The following is an 18,701-nucleotide window of genomic DNA, read 5'->3' as shown; positions in this document are numbered from 1 at the left end:
AAATTTTAACTGTCCCGCTTCGAGTGGAAGGCACTGTATTTTTTAGTTTGCCTTTGGCGAGCAACTATGCGAAACAGATGCCGCCGGGTTTTGTCGTATCCATACGACGCGTGCGCAAGCGAGACAACTGGTGGTGTACATCAAAATCGGCTGTTGTTTGTTGATCGAATGAGCGTTGCGAGCGGGAATAACGAAGTACGTGGAAAATATGTGTATGTTAACATCACGCCACAAATAAGAAGTATTTGTGGTGTACTAGGTATAACGGCCCGGTTACACGGGCCAATGCAGATTATAGAATTTGCATTAGAATCTAGTAAAATTGTGGTAAATAGAGTTTATCAAAGCTTCAACTTAGTTAGAAGATTGTACCTGTATTAAACTGTGAGAGGCCAAATCCAAATCCCAGATATTCTGATATTATATTGACTCACTGACTGACTTATGATACGCTCATTGCTGAATGGTAACGAAACATTTGTCTGGCCAAACAGAAGAATTGGTTGATCACTGAAGACTTTACCTGAGGTATGTGTTTTACATTGCCCGGATACAATAATTTCTTGACTATCATAATGCCAAATTGAGTCAAAGAAAAGCAACAGGGCCAATGTGCAAGCACCATTAATTGACTATTGGTGACAAATATTCTCGGTCTTATCTACTTACTTAATGCGGTGCCCGGGAAATACAGGTTAATCATCCCGGTTGAATGAGCATTGACCTACTGAGGAAGTTTTTCAGTAACTGTCACCAAGCCATACGTATCAAGCCATAGAGACTGAATTGTTGTCCCACCGTCCCATAACAAACCAACTTAATGTAAAAAAATATATTTGCTTTTAAGTGCCTACCAAATACCTTCTCTATTTCAATTGAACGCATTGTGAAATTCCCGTGACTGGAGCTGCGCAATAGTGCTCTCTCCACCATTTCAATTTAAAAAGCGTTAAACTTTAAAGTACAATGTAAGGCCGCGTCCACACGGCATCGTAGCGTAGCGATTTTGACACTCCGTCGTAGTGTCAACTATTTTTTATGGCCGTGGCTAAGGCCTCTCGACCAACATTTACACTACGACGGAGTGTCAAAATCGCTACGCTACTATGCCGTGTGGACGCGGGGTAATAGGATAACTGTTCGGTGAGTTTCCTTATAAAGTTGAGGTTTCATTTTAAGTGCATCACTTTGTTCAAGTAAAGACCTTAAAAATATTTCACTCATTAATCTTTTCAAACACTGCTTTTCCGAATATTCGTTTTATAAATTTTACTATCCAAGTACCCTTTCGTTTTACTCAAGCGAGCTGATTGCCATGGCGATCAAAGTACAGAGAAACGTAGACGATAGGCTCTGTAGGCAGACAGACGAAAACTCTTTAAGTTAACGCTTCAGGTTCCGTAAAATTGGCTGTGGATTGTTGAGGATATTTTATAATTGTATTTCTTAGAAGCGCGTGTGTGTGCTTTTTATGTCTGAGCCGGCTCAGTAATTTTTACTTCAGGATCTGACGTTCAGTGAGAAGTTTTTTTGTGATTGTGTTGTGATTGTTTCGGTGATAGTGTTTTGTGTCAAAAACTGTGTCATATGTGGTTGTTTTTAAGTTGGTTTTACTTTTTTGTATTGAAGCCCTTTCGAAGCCCCCCTTCGTGCATTTCCAGTATTAGAAAATACACAGCAAAACTGATCCGAGCGAGCTAAGCCACCAAGCTACCCGTGCATATCGAACACGGATTTGGTGCATTTTTGGAACCATGTTGAACGATGCATTATCAATCCAGTGTTTCCTTGATGTGTCTAATCAATCGAACTCTTAGTCCCCGGGACCGGCGCCGTTCTTTTGTTATCATTTTCTTTTAAAAAAACTTAGAACCATTTTGAAAAACCCGTTTTACTTTTCTTCCATCCCCCAGGATTGTTAGTTGTCAGTTTCCCCAGGTTAACTGTGGTTGCTATAGCGATCCTTCCATTTTCCCCAAGGATGCTGATTGCTATAGCGATCAATGCAATGCAATCGGATGAGCGTTTCGAAAATGCCCATCCAAAAATGTGGTTTTGCATCGATTTTAGTGCGTCACTTTATCCAAGTAGGAGCGTCACCCTTGGAGCGTCACCTTTAGAGCGTGACGTTAAGGATTTTTTATAATAAGACTAGGTAAAACGGCCCGGTTACACGGCCCCGTTACAGGACCCAGTTACAGGACTCGGCTACAATGCCCGTTTACAGGGCCCGGTAACACGGCCCGTTTACAGGGCCCGGTAAACCGCGGTAACATGGCCCGTTTACAGGGCCCAGTAACACGGCCCGTTTACAGGGCCCGGTAACACGGCCCGTTTACATGGCCCGGTTACAGGGCCCGGTAACACGGCCCGTTTACAGGGCCCGGTAAACGGCGGTAACATGGTCCGTTTACAGGGCCCAGTAACGCGGCCTGTTTATAGGGCCCGTTGACAGGTCCCGGTTACAGGACCGGTAACACGGCCAATTTACAGGGCCCGTTTACAGGGCCCGGTTACATTGCCCATTTACAGGACCCGTTTACAGGACCCGTTTACATGGCCCGGTGACACGACCCGTTAACAGGACCCGCTTACGTGGCCCGGTAACACGGCCAATTTACAGGACCTCGTTACACGGCCCGGTAACACGGCCCGTTTGCAGGGCCCGGTAAAAGGCCCGTTTACTGGGCTCAAACTTATGGATGTAGTTTTATTGTTGATTTTATTCTGCGTAGGTTATTTTCATCACGTTGCAGCACCACCTTTCCCAAGAGTAACTGCAATTTTCGAAAAAAATCGAAAATTTCGAAAAAAAAAGTCTATTACAAACTATGAATGAAACTGTGTAGCTGTAAACTGTAAACTTTCCGATTTGTTTTGTTTTATTTTCCGGCAAAGTAACCATCGATAATCAATGTAACCATCGATTACCAAAAATCAGAGCGCAAGGAAAATTTCCCCTTCCATTGTGCATCCTTGGTATCCTTAGCAACACAGTATAGCGTTATAGGGGAAACTAACGCGTTAGCAGAGTGCATCTCACTTTCGCCCTCCTTACGCTCGCTTTCCATGCTATTGCTATCTAATAACAACGTCACCTCTAACTGTAATTTAAGAGGGCGATTTGTTGGCAACTAGGTAAAACGGCCCGGTTACACGGCCCAGTTACAGGACCCAGTTACAGGACCCAGTTACAGGACCCAGTTACTGGGCCCGTTTACAGGGTCAGGTTACAGTACCCGTTTACAGGGCCCGTTTACAGGACCCGTTTACAGGATCCGTTTACAGGGCTCAGTAAGGGGGCATGTTGACAGGTCCCGGTAACACGGCCCGTCTACAGTTCCCGTTTATAGTGCCCGTTTACAGGGCCCGGTAAGTGGGTCCGTTTACAGGGCCAGTTTACAGTGCCCGGTTACACGGCCCAGTTACATGACCCGGTTACAGGGCCCGGTAACACGGCCCGCTTGCAGGGCCCGTTGACAGGTCCCGGTTACAGGGCCCGGTAGTACGGCCCGTTTACGTGGCCCGGTAACACGGCCAGGTTACACGCCCCAGTTACAGGATCCAGTTACTGGACCCGGCTACAGTGCCCGGTGACACGGCCCGTTTACAGGGCCCGGTAAAAGGTCCATTTACTGGGCCCAACATTATGGATGTAGTTTTATTGTTGATTTTATTCTGCGTTGGTTATATTTTCATCACGTTGCAGCACCACCTTTCCCAATAGTAACTGCAATGTTCGAAAAAATTGTCCCCCAAATCAAAAAGTTTCATTTTCTTCCTATTACAAACTTTAAATTAAACTGTGTAGCAGATTTCCGCTTTGCTTTGTTTCATTTTCCAGCAAAGCAACCATCGATCATCAAAGTAACCATCGATTACCAAAAAATCGTTCAACATTCATCAGCTCGTGCAACAAATCAGAGCGCATGGAAAATTTCCCCTTCCATCCTGCATCCTTGGTATCCTTAGCAACAGCATAGCGTTATAGGGGAACCTAACGCGTTAGCACAGTGCATCTCACTTTCGCGCTCACTTCGCTTGTTCACCTTCGCTATTGCTATCTAAGCTTAAGGTCGAAATTGTATCTCGCTTTCGCGCTCGCTTCACTCAATCGTACTGTCTAATGGAACCACTCAGTTAGCGGAGTTTGTATACGGGATTTAGCATGCTTCATTTTTGACATTTCTCTTACAAATCTATGCAATTCTATGAACATGTTCGCCTAAAGTTTAATGGCTATGCGAATGTACTTCTAAGGATTGTTTGCACTCGTTGAAAGCGAAACACTTCGTCTGACTCACCAGCAGCAGCTGATTGTTTGTCGCGTCGTTTGTGCCTGGAACAGTGGAGAGCATTATTGCGTGCACGTTGTTGATCGCCGCGTTACTTTTTGACCTTGACCGTTCGTGCACGGCTGGAGTATAACCCTCGTGCCTATTTCCTGTGCACTTTGCTCCTGTGACGCGATGGGAACTGCATATGTCCGACGCCCTTCCTGGAGTGATGATGCGAGTGTTGTGGCGTGAGGAATGAGCAAAGATTATTCTTGGATTGCATAATCCCGCGTTGGGTACGTGTTGTGTGTAGGGGCAGAACACGTTGCTGTTGAACCAAGTCTATTTGCCTGGCCTGGTGACTAAATTCATGCTGATGATTTACATATTTATATTCTATTTTCGATGCTAATTTGCAAATCGCTCTGTATCTGCAAAAACCCAGACAATGACTAATATAGCCAAATTCTTTTATTTACATACGGAGTCCTTGGTTTTTTATTCGTCCATTTTGAAACGATGTCGTTTTTTCAAACTGCGTTGTAAATTAAATATAAAATAAATTAGAATTGTAAATCTTTAACACGAGAAGTGTAGAACAAGTTATCTAAATTAACAGTGCTTCACAAAGTCTCTTCAAAGCTTGGGTTAAACGTTAAATTCAAATATCATAAATACTGCTTGCAAGTTGCTTGTACTAAGTTAGCTTTTTGGGATTCATTGGCGAAAGCTCGCACCGAAAGCACAGAAACCGAAGATAAAAGAAAATATAAATAGGGTATCGTGGGGCACGATGCCCCTGTGTGGTATGAGAAACGGGCATGTTTTTCGCTGAATTAAGCCATTTAAAAATAAAATGTGAAATTAATTTAGTTGATTATCGTATCTAGTACATTATATATGAATTCTATGGCACGATATTAGTAAAGAAGGTCGCCAACAGATTGGTAAAAACATTCAATAACTGCTCGGAAATCAGCAAAGAACTGTGTTATGCGGGTACAGTATCAGAATTTTTACTTGTGCCTCTGCATCGACTAACTTTTCGACAAGCAACCTTAGTCCTTCTCCTGCTTGTTTACGTCCCGCTCCACAGTTCGGGCCCTTTTGCCTCACAATCTTGCCTTTCAACGGAGTATAAACCGAGAAGGCCTATGCAAAACTGATTTACACTGATGAATGTTTTTTTGAATGGATTGAATGAGAAATAAATGGTCTTCGCTTAAGAGGGGCATGTTGCCTCACATTTCCTTATCACATGTGCATTCTAGTAACATGTTTTTACAACATTTAATTTAAAAAAAGAGAAATTTCCTTTAAAAAAATGGAACTTCGTACGAAAGCCGATCGGTTTCATTTTCTATGATCTGGTTTTTAAATATAGCTTTAATTTTAATATTGTATAGTAGTGAAGAAATTATTAGGATAAAATAGTTTATACTAAAGCTCCAAGAATCGAAGGCATTTTTAAAATTAAGGCAAATATTGCATGGATATCCAAATCTGATTTTTTCATATCATTGCCATATGCAAGCAAAATAAACTGATCCGTCGAGCAAATTGTTCAACCGAGTGGATAAAGTCTGAAACCTCAATCTCTCTTATTTTTGGCAAAAACAAACATTTCTCAAAAGATGAGCCAATATGATGAAATTCAATAAGTTCCAGTTTTAGTGCTAGAGGCATGCGAAACACGAATGTTTTAATTTGATGTTTTGTGATCATGTGTACAGAGAATTTATCCAGAATTTCAATATTTTTTTATATCCGTACCTACAAAAACTAAGTTATATCCACATCACATAAAAAAAGCAACCACATATCCACATCACATAAAAAAACTATGTTCATTGATCATTTCGCGTAAACTATTGAATGGGTGCACTGATCCGGGTAATGACCGGCAATTGCGCGTAACGTGATAAATAAAAACCATAAACAGTACCATAACCACAAACGGCGCACGTGCTGCGCATAGTTTTACGCCCGATCATGACGCCCCGGATTGAAAACCGGTTCCATGTTTGATGAGCCCGCGAAGGCAGGCAATAACAAGACGGACGTAATAGCAAGCAAGTACACGACAAGTGCCATAAGCCGTCCTGGGATCGTACATGGATTTTTTTGACATGAATTCCTTGACTTACCAGTTCTGTCGGTCGACCGGGTGGCGCTAGACAGCGTGGCAGACAGGCACTTTTTTATGCAAAGAAATTAAGAATCTCTTGCCAGAAGGCTGGTCAGTGGTTTCTTTCGCAAAATCATTCGTATAGTCTTGAAATGGAATGGCAAATTATTCCGTTGTTTCTCGTTTTCAATGAGTTATCGGGTTATTCGTAAGAAAAATGCAGTAACAAAATCAAAACGATGGGGACGCACTACAAACGCAGTGTGGATTGCAACAGCCTTCAATAAATCCTAGACTTTAGCCATTGTGCATTGGACCGTAAGCTGGCATATTTTCAACTTGTTAGAGAATGTTCGTCACCGGTCGCCATTAATTTACAAGCAAACGATCGATAGATCCATCCGCTACGGGGACGACAGATATGAAACCGACATCGCATTGCACTTACCTAAAACAAACCCGAAAACAACGCCAAGGCCACCGTTTGCTTCGGCGTAGGGGCGGAAATCTCTGCCCCACCAAGATTTTCCATGCTCTGTGGGTTTGTTTTGGACCAAACGTACACCGCAACAACCGGTGAGCTGGCCAACCTGGCCTTTCGGTTGTGCGTCGTGGTGACATGGCAGGTGGTCGTTAGTCCACATGGCCACAGCAGCGCGTCCAAAGAGGAAGATGAAGTTTTCGGAGTTGAATGCGTTTTTGCGTAACACTTTGGCGCCCGCGGTCTCTAGGGCGGACTTTGATTACGTCGGACCGAACGAGCGAATGAATTTCGTGAGGTTGAGCTGCGGGGCACAGCCCAATATATTAGTCTGTATTAGTGTGTGTGCGCGAGGTTGGTCCGAACTGGAAAACAAAAACGAGTCTTTGTCGAGGTTGTTTCACGGGTTCGTCGCCAGTCACGCTCTCGACGATCTTTCAAGTTGCCAGAAGACATCAAAAGCCGATGTTTAAAGTTTCATTTTATGCGTCTCGCCCTAGATCGACAACTTTATTTACACGAAAGTATATTTACCAAGAAAGCGGAAACCACTACACGAACATTTAATTATCTTATGACTGTCTAACGTATATTTTATTTGTTTTATATAACCCCACATAAAACCAAACCCCACTAATGATCCCCGAATGAAGTGCACAAAACACGCAGAACGTGCTAGATGATTCTAGATTGGTTTGTTGTAAATCTGGTTCCCTTGGCTGCCGCCTGGTGTGGTCTGCACTTCATGCCTCGTAGCAACAATTTCTGCACGCTGAAATCGGAATACCTGAGAAACAGCGTTCCCTATAAAAGCGCATCCAAGTTTTATCTGCTCTTAAGTGGGTCCTGCTCGGGAACCTCCTGCAGGTTGCCGATAGGTGTCGTAATGTGCGTTCCATCTCCTGTGGAAGAAAAATACGAATTGCAATGAATGTGTGATGAGCGATAGGAACCCTTTCGGCGCTTTTTGCATTTGGTTACTTACCGTATTTTTGCAGCGTCCTGCTGACTAGCTCCTTCGACGGCTCCTTGAGATCGTACGCCCAGCCAATCTTGGCGAACACGTCCAGCCAGAAGGTGGTCACATTCACCGAGTAATGTCCCATCTCGGCCGCCTTGTAGTCCCACGGGAACACGTGGTGATAGTTGTGCCAGCCCTCGCCCATCGCCACGATCGAGACGGCTTTGTTTTCGGCCGGTCGGATACGGCTGGAAAAGCAGAACGAAAAAAAAAACCCATTCGGATTGGTCACCATGCGAAGAGATTTGAGATGAATGATTTCCGACTAAAGGTCTTACCTGTCGTACGGTTTGTTGCCGTAGATGTGCGCAGCACTGTTCACCAGCCAGGTGAAGTTCAGTGTCAGCACGTACCGCAGCAGACAGTTGGCCAGGAAGGACAGATACAGCGGCTCACCGAGGAACATCCAAGGGATCATGGACGGCACGAGGAAGGTGAACAGGATCTTCAGCGCCATGAAATATCGCTGGTGGAACTGGATGACCGGATCCGCTAGTACGTCCGACATGTCGATGAGTTGCCCCTTCTTGATACACTCTGGGTGCTTGCGGAGCAGAAGCCAGCCGACGTGCGCATAAAAGAAACCTCGGTTGGAGTTATGCGGGTCAGCGTCCGTTTCCGAATATTTGTGGTGAATGCGGTGATCCCGGACCCAATCGAACAGAGTGTTCTGGCCCGACATGCAGTAGAAACACATCAGGATGACACGCAACGGCAGCTTCGCTTTGTACGCCCGATGCGTCCAGAGGCGATGGGCTCCGCCCGTGACGCCCAGTCCAGCGCAACCACCCACGAAGATTCCTAAACGTGTAAAACCGGCCGAATAGATATGGAATCGTAAGTTTACACCATGACACCTTTTAGATATATCTGCTTTTGTGAGACGTTCGTGCAGGAAATGCGAAAATACGCGATACGCCAGATGCTGTAATCGTTACGACAACGTATGGGACGGAAACAAAATGGAAATCAAAATATCATATAAGATATTTCGGGGGTCCGCGACAGTCGAAGGGTAGCACCGGTTAGAAAATCGGCACATGAGCGCCGGGGCCCTTGCCACCATGATGGCGTGGGTTCGAATCCCAACCGAGATTGCGTACTCCCTTCCCTGACTATTCACGTACGCAAAGGGAAAAAGTTGAATAAGCCCTTTACGGGCAGGCATGACTAAGACGGTCGTTATGCCAAGAAGAAGATAAAATTTTTCACTGTGGAAACAAATTTGAAAGCAAAACCAAGATAGCTAACCTTGTTGTGTCAATGCACTTTCATTTTTTTCGCTTTAGTCGAACTCGCGATCTTGGTCTTTGTGCTTCCTTTTTAAAGGATTTACTTGTTTTGAGTCTGGCAAACGAGTTCTGATTCGCAGTTTTCAATATCTGATGACCTTCAGCTGCATTAAGCAGTTTCCAAAATGCATTTCCGGCTCAGCACTCTGAATCAGGATTCAGCCTTCAGGACGAGTGGCTATAGCACGAATCCCAAGCATCGTGACGCAAGTTTTTTCTAAAACCTGTTTCGAAAGCTTTCTCACCCGGGCTCGAGATGTGTTAGTGAAACGCTTATAAGCGTGAATGCAAAGAGAGGTCTCGCTTGCCAAAACAGAGCCAAATTAGATTCAGCCGTGGGGATGATATGCTTAGATTTCGAGAAGGAATAAACTGCTTATTCTATCCGATAGCCCGCGGTCCAAATGGCTTGCGAACAAGTTTTGGTGAAACTCAAAGCGAACGAGAAACGGTAAATTTACATATGGCACTTCCTTTATCAGCAGCATATTTTGAGGGGGGGGATTTAGATTGTCTACACGTCCGTCCGCAACACGCGCAGCTTGGCACGTTGGTTATAAGAAGCTGGGCGTAACGGTTGGACAACATCCGTGTGAAGGTTAATGACGTTGTGCGCGAATTGATTAGTTCATCACAAAGCGGATGGTGTTTTGGATTTTGTTCGATTAATCTGCGATGTTTGTGTGTATCGAGCTTCAGAACTTCCGTGTCATCGCCATTGGAGCGAGTTTTTGGGTTTCCGCATTCTGCGCAACTCATAGTTCGACCCAAAATACAATCAAATTGGTTTTATGCGAGCTAAGATGGTCGTTTGGGATTAGCTTGCAAGGGTTCACCAGGTTACGAGGGCTTTTTTTTACGATACCCCAATCGGTGATCGTTAAAACTTACCCCAAAGCCACGTCGTTAGTGTCGAATACCAGACGTACTTGAAGAACATCACCACGGTGGTCAAGTGCAGCCCACCGATCATGGCCACGTTCTTCCATTTGATTTCGGCGTCAAACCGCATGCCCAGGTAATCGGCAATCCACTGCTGCAGGACGCGCCCCGCCCGGCTCTGTTTCCACTTGTTGTAGCTGTGCAGATAGTCGTCCAGATCCTTCTCGGTGACTCCTTGCCGGTCATCCATGCCGTTGAAGTTGTTGTTCAGATCGTTGCCACCCTTGGCCGACGCGTTCTTCATGTTCACATCCTGCGCCGAGAGGACGGTCCCGCTGACCGTTTCGGTGGTCGTGGCGACCGTCATCGTTTAGACGTAAGTTCACACCGTTCACGAAATGGGAAATCACAATAGTTGCACCACCTTTCGCAAGGCACGGTTCGCGGTCGGGATGGTTGCCGTTTGAAGGCCGGCACTATACTGACCGTACGATTCTTCCCCTGGTCCGGAGGTAGCTGGGATTCGAAAGGTTGTACCCTTGGAAGCAAAATTCTTGATTTTCCAGCCACAGTGAAACGTGTTAACTTATTTGCACACAGGCGGACCACACACGCACACACACACACACACACGCGGCGTCCTTGTCGGTCGGCGGGAGGGAACAGGTTAGGCTGCGACTCCTAATTTCGACCGTTTTTAGACCTTCCTAGGTTTTGGGTGCACTGAATTTTCCCGTGCTGACGCGAATTTACGCGACGCCACCGCGTACTGGCTCTGCCGAAAAATCTATTCAACCTCTCGGAACGGGTCGCTCTTATATATAACATTTGTTGAACCGGGCGAGAACCAACACCAGCACCGGTGCACCAACACCGTCGTAGGAAACCTGCTTTTGCGGGGCCATTTCTCACCACCCAGAAGACGCACGACACGCAGATTTGCGTCACATTGTTGTGGTGTTTTCGTGGGCCTTTAGTTCATCTCTCATCTCCCCCAAATTGTGCGTCCACCGAAGCTTGGTGAGTGGTACGAAGTCTAGCAAAACTGTATTTTAATCACGAGCCGGCCGTCGAACAGAAGTCACGACGGCTCAACACCCGACACGGGCCGAAACTTTCGGGGAGTTCCCCTTCGGCTCGCTCGGTTGCATTCACCCTTCGCCGGTTTAGGTGCCACGATAAGCTACTTAGATAGTCGGAATGGTTTCGAAAGCTAGCCAACCGGAACGATTTGCCTACGAGATGGAGTAGGGGAACTGGTGCAAGGCGACAGCTTCCTTCGTTGCGAGATGCAGTGGAACAACCCGTCTAAAGCCCTCGTAGAAACATTATTGTTACTGATAGTAAAACGGCATAACAAGATCCGCTATTGATTGTGAGTTTGTTTGGTTTTCGTTTATTGAAGAAATATCATTATTACAAAATTAAAGGAGTTTAGCAGAAACCCGAAAGCTTGTAAAGTAGGTAGAACACATGGAAACACTTTGGCATGCGCGCTGGGTGGAAGGCTCAGGAGTCCTCCGGTGCTGGCACCTCTTCCATGTGTCCGATCCGGGCCGTGATGTGTGTGCCATCACCTGGGAGCACAAACAAACGGAAAGCCATAATGATTACCCAAACACACAAAAGGGGAGAGGACGGACTCGTTGCACTTACCGTATTTCTCAATCGTCCTACGCACCAAATCCTTCGACGGCTCCTTGAGATCGTACGCCCAGCCAATCTTGGCGAACACGTCCAGCCAGAAGGTGGTCACATTGACTGAGTAGTTGCCCAGCTCGGCCGCCTTGTAGTCCCACGGGAACACGTGGTGATAGTTGTGCCAACCCTCGCCCATCGCCACCACGGAAACTGCACGATTTTCCGCCGGATTGATGCGCCTTTGGTTGTGTTTTGTGGGAATGTAAGGAAGGTGGGAAGAGATGTGAACCAAGCAAAATTAACATCCACCGGGAAACGAAACGAAATGTTTCGGATACTCACTTGTCGTAAGGATGGGCACCGTAGAGATGTGCGGCACTGTTGACCAGCCAGGTGAAGTTCAGGCTCATCACGTACCGCACGAAGCATTGGCTGAAGAACGCCATTCGGAAACATTCTCCGAACACGTACCAGGGGATGAATGTGGGCAGGAAGAAGCAGAAGAGCAGCTTCATTAGGACAAAGTGTCTGAAAGTGAAACGAGGAGGAGATTATCGATCAAAATATCTTGCCTATCGGATCGATTTCCATTCGTTTGACTTCAACGTCGGTCGCACGATTTCTCCATTTGGCATCAATTGTTCGATGGAAAACGGGTTCTGTGATGCGCTACGATTTGATTTATTTCTCCTTCGTTTAGTCAGCTCCGATCCGCCCGAAGGAAGATTAACTCAATCAACCGCGAAGGTGCTACCTCACAATTTGCACCTACGAAGATGTCAAGGGCTGACGTTGAAAGTGGACAGGACAGGGGACAGACTATCGTGTGCAATACGCCACCCCAATGTCACCAGTTTTTGAGCCTGAGCTAGAAATTGGCTAGGCACCAGCTCCTACCGAGGCTAGAAGTTAGTTCTGCAGCGTCCACCGGAAGTGGGGCGATGGCTTCATCGTTGCGTTCGGTCTCGATGGACCAACAGCAGACCAAACTTTCTACACGTGGCATTATGTTTGCAAACGGCGGTGGTGACCTTGGGCTGGCATCGAAAATGACCGCGTCATCCGCAGCTTGCGCAGATGGCCAAAGATGAATGGTCAAACGTTGGGGAAGAAAACAAAGAGAAAAGATGTAGCTTTCCACCGCTCGGTTTGCGTTCCCAGCGCCCAAAGCGACTGACCAACACCAGGCCGGTAGACCGAAACGGTTTATTAGATAACACTCGTCTGTGCGTACCAGATGAAAAAAAGTGTGGAGCAAAACTGGGCTTCCGAGGAGGAAAAAAGCAATCCATTTAAAAGCTATGAAGCTGAGCTAGAGACCTCACAATGGTGCAAACGTAGTCTACATTTAGGCGCAATTTTAACACCAATTAGGCGCTCGAGCTCGCTAATGGCAGTCTACGCGGAACCTGATGATGATGGTGCTACCGTGCAGCCTGAGGTCGCCTCACCTGGTCGAGTGCAATGTCACGGTTAATCACGGGTCAGTAAGGGTTTTGGCCTTCAGTCTGTGTCAGACCGCGGTCGCGTTGGACATTGCAGACAAAACCAGGTACAGTGCGGGCTTTCTACGTAACTTCCCTTCTGTGTGTCTGGAGTGTACTCACTTGTGATGGAATTGCACGACCGGATCGCTGACGATGTCCGACATATCGATTAGCCGTCCCTTCTTGATGCACTCCGGGTGCTTGCGAAGCATCAGCCAGCCGACGTGCGCGTACAGGAAGCCCCGGCTGGCGTTGTGTGGATCACCGTCCGTTTCCGAGTACTTGTGATGGATGCGGTGATCCCGGACCCAGTCGTAGATCGTGTTCTGTCCGGCGATCGAGTAGCAGCACATCAGGATGATGCGCAGCGGCAGCTTCGCCTTGTATGAACGATGGCACCAGAGCCGGTGCACACCACCGGTCACGCCGAACCCGGCACAGCCCCCAACGAAGAAACCTAGACACAGCGAGAAAGAAAGAGAGTGCCAGAGTCGATTAGGAAATACCATCGGGATAGGAAAACTACCGAGCCAGCGTCCGCTTGCGTCGATGACGTGAACGTGGCGTTGTATTGCGGGGTTTTTCGTTCCCACTCCGTGTATTATTGCCGCATAATTGTTACGCCGCGGTGTGCTTGTTTGCGCTTTTTCGGGTCATCGCACTGCTCAATACTTTCGATGGCTTGATCGATTGCAATTTGTATTTCTTTGTAAATGACCCAAAACTCCCCAAAAGCATTTGGAAAAAATCAAACAACCTTCGCTATGATCGACTGGTACAGCTTGCGATCGTTGGATGACACCATTGTCGATGAGATCGTACTTGCTACGAGAGCTGCTCATTGCGAACACTGCGATGTTGTAATGCACCAGCAGTTGTGAATAATTTACTTAACGTCTTTCTCTCTTTTTTATGTTGACTCCCTTTCGTTTTTTTGTTCGTACAACATAAAACACCCAACCTTAGAAAGACGGCCAGTAAGGCCGGACGCAGTGCGGAGGCAACAACGAATCCGCCACATTGTAGCGCTTTCCTTTTCATCTGAGCTTTCATCTCGCGATGATTTATGTCGGGATGTTGAAATTCGATCAGCTGAGTTGCGTTGCGTTTAAACCGTGGGGCGTAATAAGTCCAGCCTCCCACCCTCCTCCACTTGAGTTTCTCACTGTTTTGGATACCCAAATGTGGAAAGTAGACAAAATGAGTTTCTGTAGCGAAACCTGGTTTGAGCAGCCCTCTTCATGTGTTATGTTGCGGCATGGTGCGGTGTCCTGTGCGGGGTGCGGATGAAGGGATCGTTTCGAAATAAGTATGGTCCCAAACCGACTCCTGACCCCGATGGAGGGGTTTTTTGTTTGTTTTTAATGACACACTAAAGTTGTTTTTCGGGCCATACGGAAACGTTGTTTTTCTTGGAGGAAAGATTCATTTATTCGCAGCGTTTGGTAGACAAAAATGTGCCCATGAAACGACGGCGGGAGAGGGCATCGTAAAATAGAGTTTGACGACAGTGCTGCATGGCGTTGGAACGGGTTTCCATATGTTCCGCATGCTCCTAGGGTCTCTTACCTACCGCCCTTTGCCTCCGTTACAGCACGAGTCATTGAGATGCGGTTTAAAGATTTGATGAAACACCCAACCAAACAACTAAATCGGTTGCCCTCCGTCATCTAGGTGTGGATATCGGTTTCTCCTGATATAAGCGATGGCCGGCACGTCGTCACATGTAGGAAACGACCCGGGGCATCCATTGCTAAACACAGCACCGATACCGATGGTTCGCCCGGTGCATTTTCCGTCGCAGTGTGCCAGCGGGATGTTGAATAACTAAGGGGTTATCTGCGCAGAGCAGCTACAATACTGGTGGAGCTGTGCCATTTACTGATCAAGGGACACCGATAGCGCCCACCGCGGCGATAAGGACGAGCATGTTAAGTGTGCGTGCCAGACGCTTTCTTTTCAGAGGGATGCTTTTGACGATCGTCGGCTGGAATGGTGGCGTTCAAATCTAAATATTCATTAAAAACTATTTTTGAATACATCTTCGACACGCTTAAACAGCTGGTCGAAAAAGTTGCTGTGTGCGTCACCGGGCTCAAAATTGTAACTGGTTGGAACCACAACGAATTGCTTAGAAGCGTGGTATTGCATTAGAAAATGTGTTGAAATAGCATGGTAGCTACGCACTAATTAGAGAGAATAGCTTTCAACCCACGCTTTTTATAAGTATTACGTATTCGCTTGAGAGGCGCTAAAAAGCGGGCTTAACTATAAAGCAACCCAAAAAACCATGTTGGGGGCATGCTAATGAAATCCTGTTGGGTAGTACAGGCGGAGGAAATGTGCAGATAGGAACGATTCCATGAATAGCAATTATGCAAAAACGTCTCATCCTAGTGAAATCGCTTTTACTATGAAAACCACTTAAGCGACCGATAACAGGTAGATTATCAAATGTGGCAAGCATATACACAAGTACCAAAAACGTTTCACTGGTTTGGCTGAAATATGGCCCAGTTTAACCTGAGCAACTTGTTTATATTTATTTCGCGTCCTAGTGACACTATCGCCAACTACTTTAACGAAACATCTTTCTGTAGACGATGGAGTAGGGGGAATTGGGGGTAATGTAAACGGGGGTATGTAAATAATTGACTTTAATCCCCAAAAACCAACTGACATCATGGGTAATTTTTTTAAAATTTTATTGATAGTAACCTTGAACATACCACAAGGAAGATATAAAAAGGAGTAAAACAAGTTAAGACGCCCCTAACAGAACTGTTGACGGTGAATGTTTCATGAATCTTTAATTTAGACAGTTAACCATTCTTTGCAAAACCAAGCATCGCTAAGTAGTTACTTTTGAGGAGATTTTTTTTTTCATAACTATATTTAATTATTTTGCTCAACAAGTGGCCATAATGTTTGTTTTGGAGAGGTGCTGCATCTTATCCAAGGTTTAAAGAAAGTATATAATTTCTACTGGAAAAATTACATAAGACATAAAAGTGCTGGTGACGATGGTGAATATTAACCGAAAGGAAATCGGTCTGTGTTTGATAATTATGTGTTTTCATTAATCGGTTTTGCTCGAATGCAAAGCTTACCTCATTTAACAAATACCATGTAGTTGGTTTAGAGAGTTTGAATTTACACTTTGTTGCACGGAAGTCGTATTTTGGGATAGATTATTTTAGCACATCAAACAGGGTTTGCCGAAATGGAAGTATGAATAATCCATCTTGATGTGATGGACAAAGTTGAAATGAAAAGGTCACAGTTTTAGTGCCATCCGCTGTCGAGCAAGAGCAGATAATCATGCCTGTATATTTTCAAACATTCAGTCAAATATCAAACATCTCCACCTCACCACCAAACCTATCCTAGCACTGATCTCACGAACGGAGCGCAAACGATGGCAACATTCGATTTCAATTCGACGAATGATTGATGACCCATTGGCTTTAGTGACCTGCGATAGATTTCGCGTCGTTTCGGTCCCAGAAGTATTCATCGGTTAAATTAAAAGCGTTTGTAGCCTGCCATTGTATGAGAGTCAACAGTTTCGGGCGAAACCATACTTGCCAACAGTCTCAATCGCACCGTGAAGGGATCAAGGTCTATTTCTTGGGTTAGCACGTAAAATTACCGTGCCTTCTTGTGCGAAACAACTTTCGAATCCGACTGCCGATTGGTTAGATTTTTCTTTTTATTACTATGTAGGAAAACGTCATTGTCATTGTATTTCACCACAAGCCTACACGTGCTTTAGATTTAGCACCATATGCCTAGATCCTTCATGGAACCAATGTGACTATTTCGTGAACATTACCAATCAATCTAATAGCAATGGCATTAACTGTTGTTGCTATCTAACTCATGAGGAAGATTGTGCAATAGTTTGTATGTAAAGTCTCGATTATTAGGTCTAATAGCAATGCGATGAACGGTGGTTGATATCTTACTCATGAGGAAGATTGTCCAATAGTTTGTTTGTAAAGTCGCGGTTATTCAAAGGTAACAACATTCACACATGACTTTGTACTATAAAGTGTTCGTTATTTCCTTAGTTAATTATTCTAAATTGAAACTTGTTCGTTAGCACAAATTCGTTAGACATTTTGCTAACTGAGTTTTTTTTTTTTAAATTTCAAAACATAGGTACTTTAATTATTTGGGTATGGCCTATTTAAAAAATATCTGAATTTCTTAAGCATAACCACAGATACTTTTAAAATTAATAATCTTAACATAGAGATATACGAGAGTAAAGAACATCACGCCAAGTGCAATAAGAAAATCATAAAGTTATAATAGTTTTCCATAACTCAAACTCTGTCGGTGTGCTCTAAACCAGTGACCTATATTTAAATCTTCAAAAGTGTACCCAAACTCATAACAGAGAAACACTTCTGTGGCGACTTACCCCATAAATACGTAACGAGCGTCGCCTGCCAGAAGTAGTACAGAAACGCGCATATGGCGATCACGTGAAAGGTCCCGATCATCAGCACATTGTTCCACTTGATTTCGGCATCGAACTCGTAGCCGCAGTACTGTTTCAGCAGGATGGAAAGCTTGCGGCCCCAAGCGGACTGCTGCCAACGGTTGTAGTGCTTGAGATAGCTGTCGACATCCCGGTTGCTCACGGAGTGATCATCCTCCATCTCATTGTTGTTCCCGTCCGGGCAGCCAGCCGTCGAACCGGCAGCCCCCGGGGCCTGTCCAGTCTTCATGTACTGCGCCGAATTGCCGGCGATGAACTGCAGCGTACTCGTAAGACCGACCGTCATCGTTGGGCCACCTTGAGGACCCCAATCACAGACACTTTGTAGCACGTTGCACTGGTATGGTCCAGGCGTAGGCTCACCGACTCACTGACTCACGCGTTCGGGCCGTTCGGTCCGGTAAATTCGGTGACCATTTGAACTTTCACTTTTCTCGCAAAACTCACTCCCGGGCGCACTTGCACAATTTTCAGATGAAGTGAAAAATGAAAAAAAAGGAAAATCCCCCAATCCCAAGGACCACGTAAGTGACCGTCACCCAGAAGATCGGTACCCACCCTTAGGCCCTGTGCTCTTGCAAAAGGGGTTCGCTTGCACTGCACAAACACGCTCGTTCACCGAAAAACCGAAACCCCAACTTTGAAACTTCGTTCCCGTCGTTACTGGTTTAGTGTCCGCTTGCCGCGTCGTTCGAAGGCAGACAGAGGACCAGCGCCCCGTGTCCCGATGGCTTTATATCTCTTTTTACCGAAGCCGCCCCCGGTGCCCCACCCGCCATTCCCGCGGACCGCGCCGTTCGGTTGGCTGTATGGTGAACCACACACACGCGGCCACCAGAGGGGGCCTCACCGAAAAAACACAATGAAGTACCCTCATCCACGCAGGGATTCGTTCGACGTTCGTCGCTTGCTGCCGGAGAGACTTAGATGTCTTTCGGTGGGCTTAGAAAGAGAGCGTCTGCGGATGTGCGGAAGGAAAGAG

General features: G+C 45.8%; 2 protein-coding genes across 2 annotated transcripts; both read right to left on the bottom strand.

Moving 5' to 3' along the window:
• Positions 1-7,711: 7,711 nt before the first annotated feature.
• On the bottom strand, positions 7,712-10,448 carry LOC131289988 (acyl-CoA Delta-9 desaturase-like). Its single transcript, XM_058319360.1, has 4 exons — positions 10,091-10,448; positions 8,186-8,708; positions 7,872-8,095; positions 7,712-7,788 (listed from the first exon to the last, which is right to left on the bottom strand). Exons 1-4 carry the CDS (start codon positions 10,446-10,448, stop codon positions 7,712-7,714), a joined length of 1,182 nt encoding a protein of 393 aa, XP_058175343.1.
• Positions 10,449-11,590: 1,142 nt separating this feature from the next.
• On the bottom strand, positions 11,591-18,005 carry LOC131287309 (acyl-CoA Delta-9 desaturase). Its single transcript, XM_058316344.1, has 5 exons — positions 17,639-18,005; positions 13,330-13,666; positions 12,065-12,250; positions 11,738-11,961; positions 11,591-11,658 (listed from the first exon to the last, which is right to left on the bottom strand). The coding sequence occupies exons 1-5, from the start codon at positions 18,003-18,005 to the stop codon at positions 11,591-11,593; spliced, it is 1,182 nt and encodes a 393-aa protein (XP_058172327.1).
• Positions 18,006-18,701: the final 696 nt, after the last annotated feature.

Source organism: Anopheles ziemanni, chromosome 3, assembly GCF_943734765.1.
Source record: "Anopheles ziemanni chromosome 3, idAnoZiCoDA_A2_x.2, whole genome shotgun sequence".
Classification (NCBI taxonomy): domain Eukaryota; kingdom Metazoa; phylum Arthropoda; class Insecta; order Diptera; family Culicidae; genus Anopheles; species Anopheles ziemanni.
Note: the sequence above shows the minus strand (reverse complement) of the source record. Positions and strands in the feature narration are given on the sequence as shown.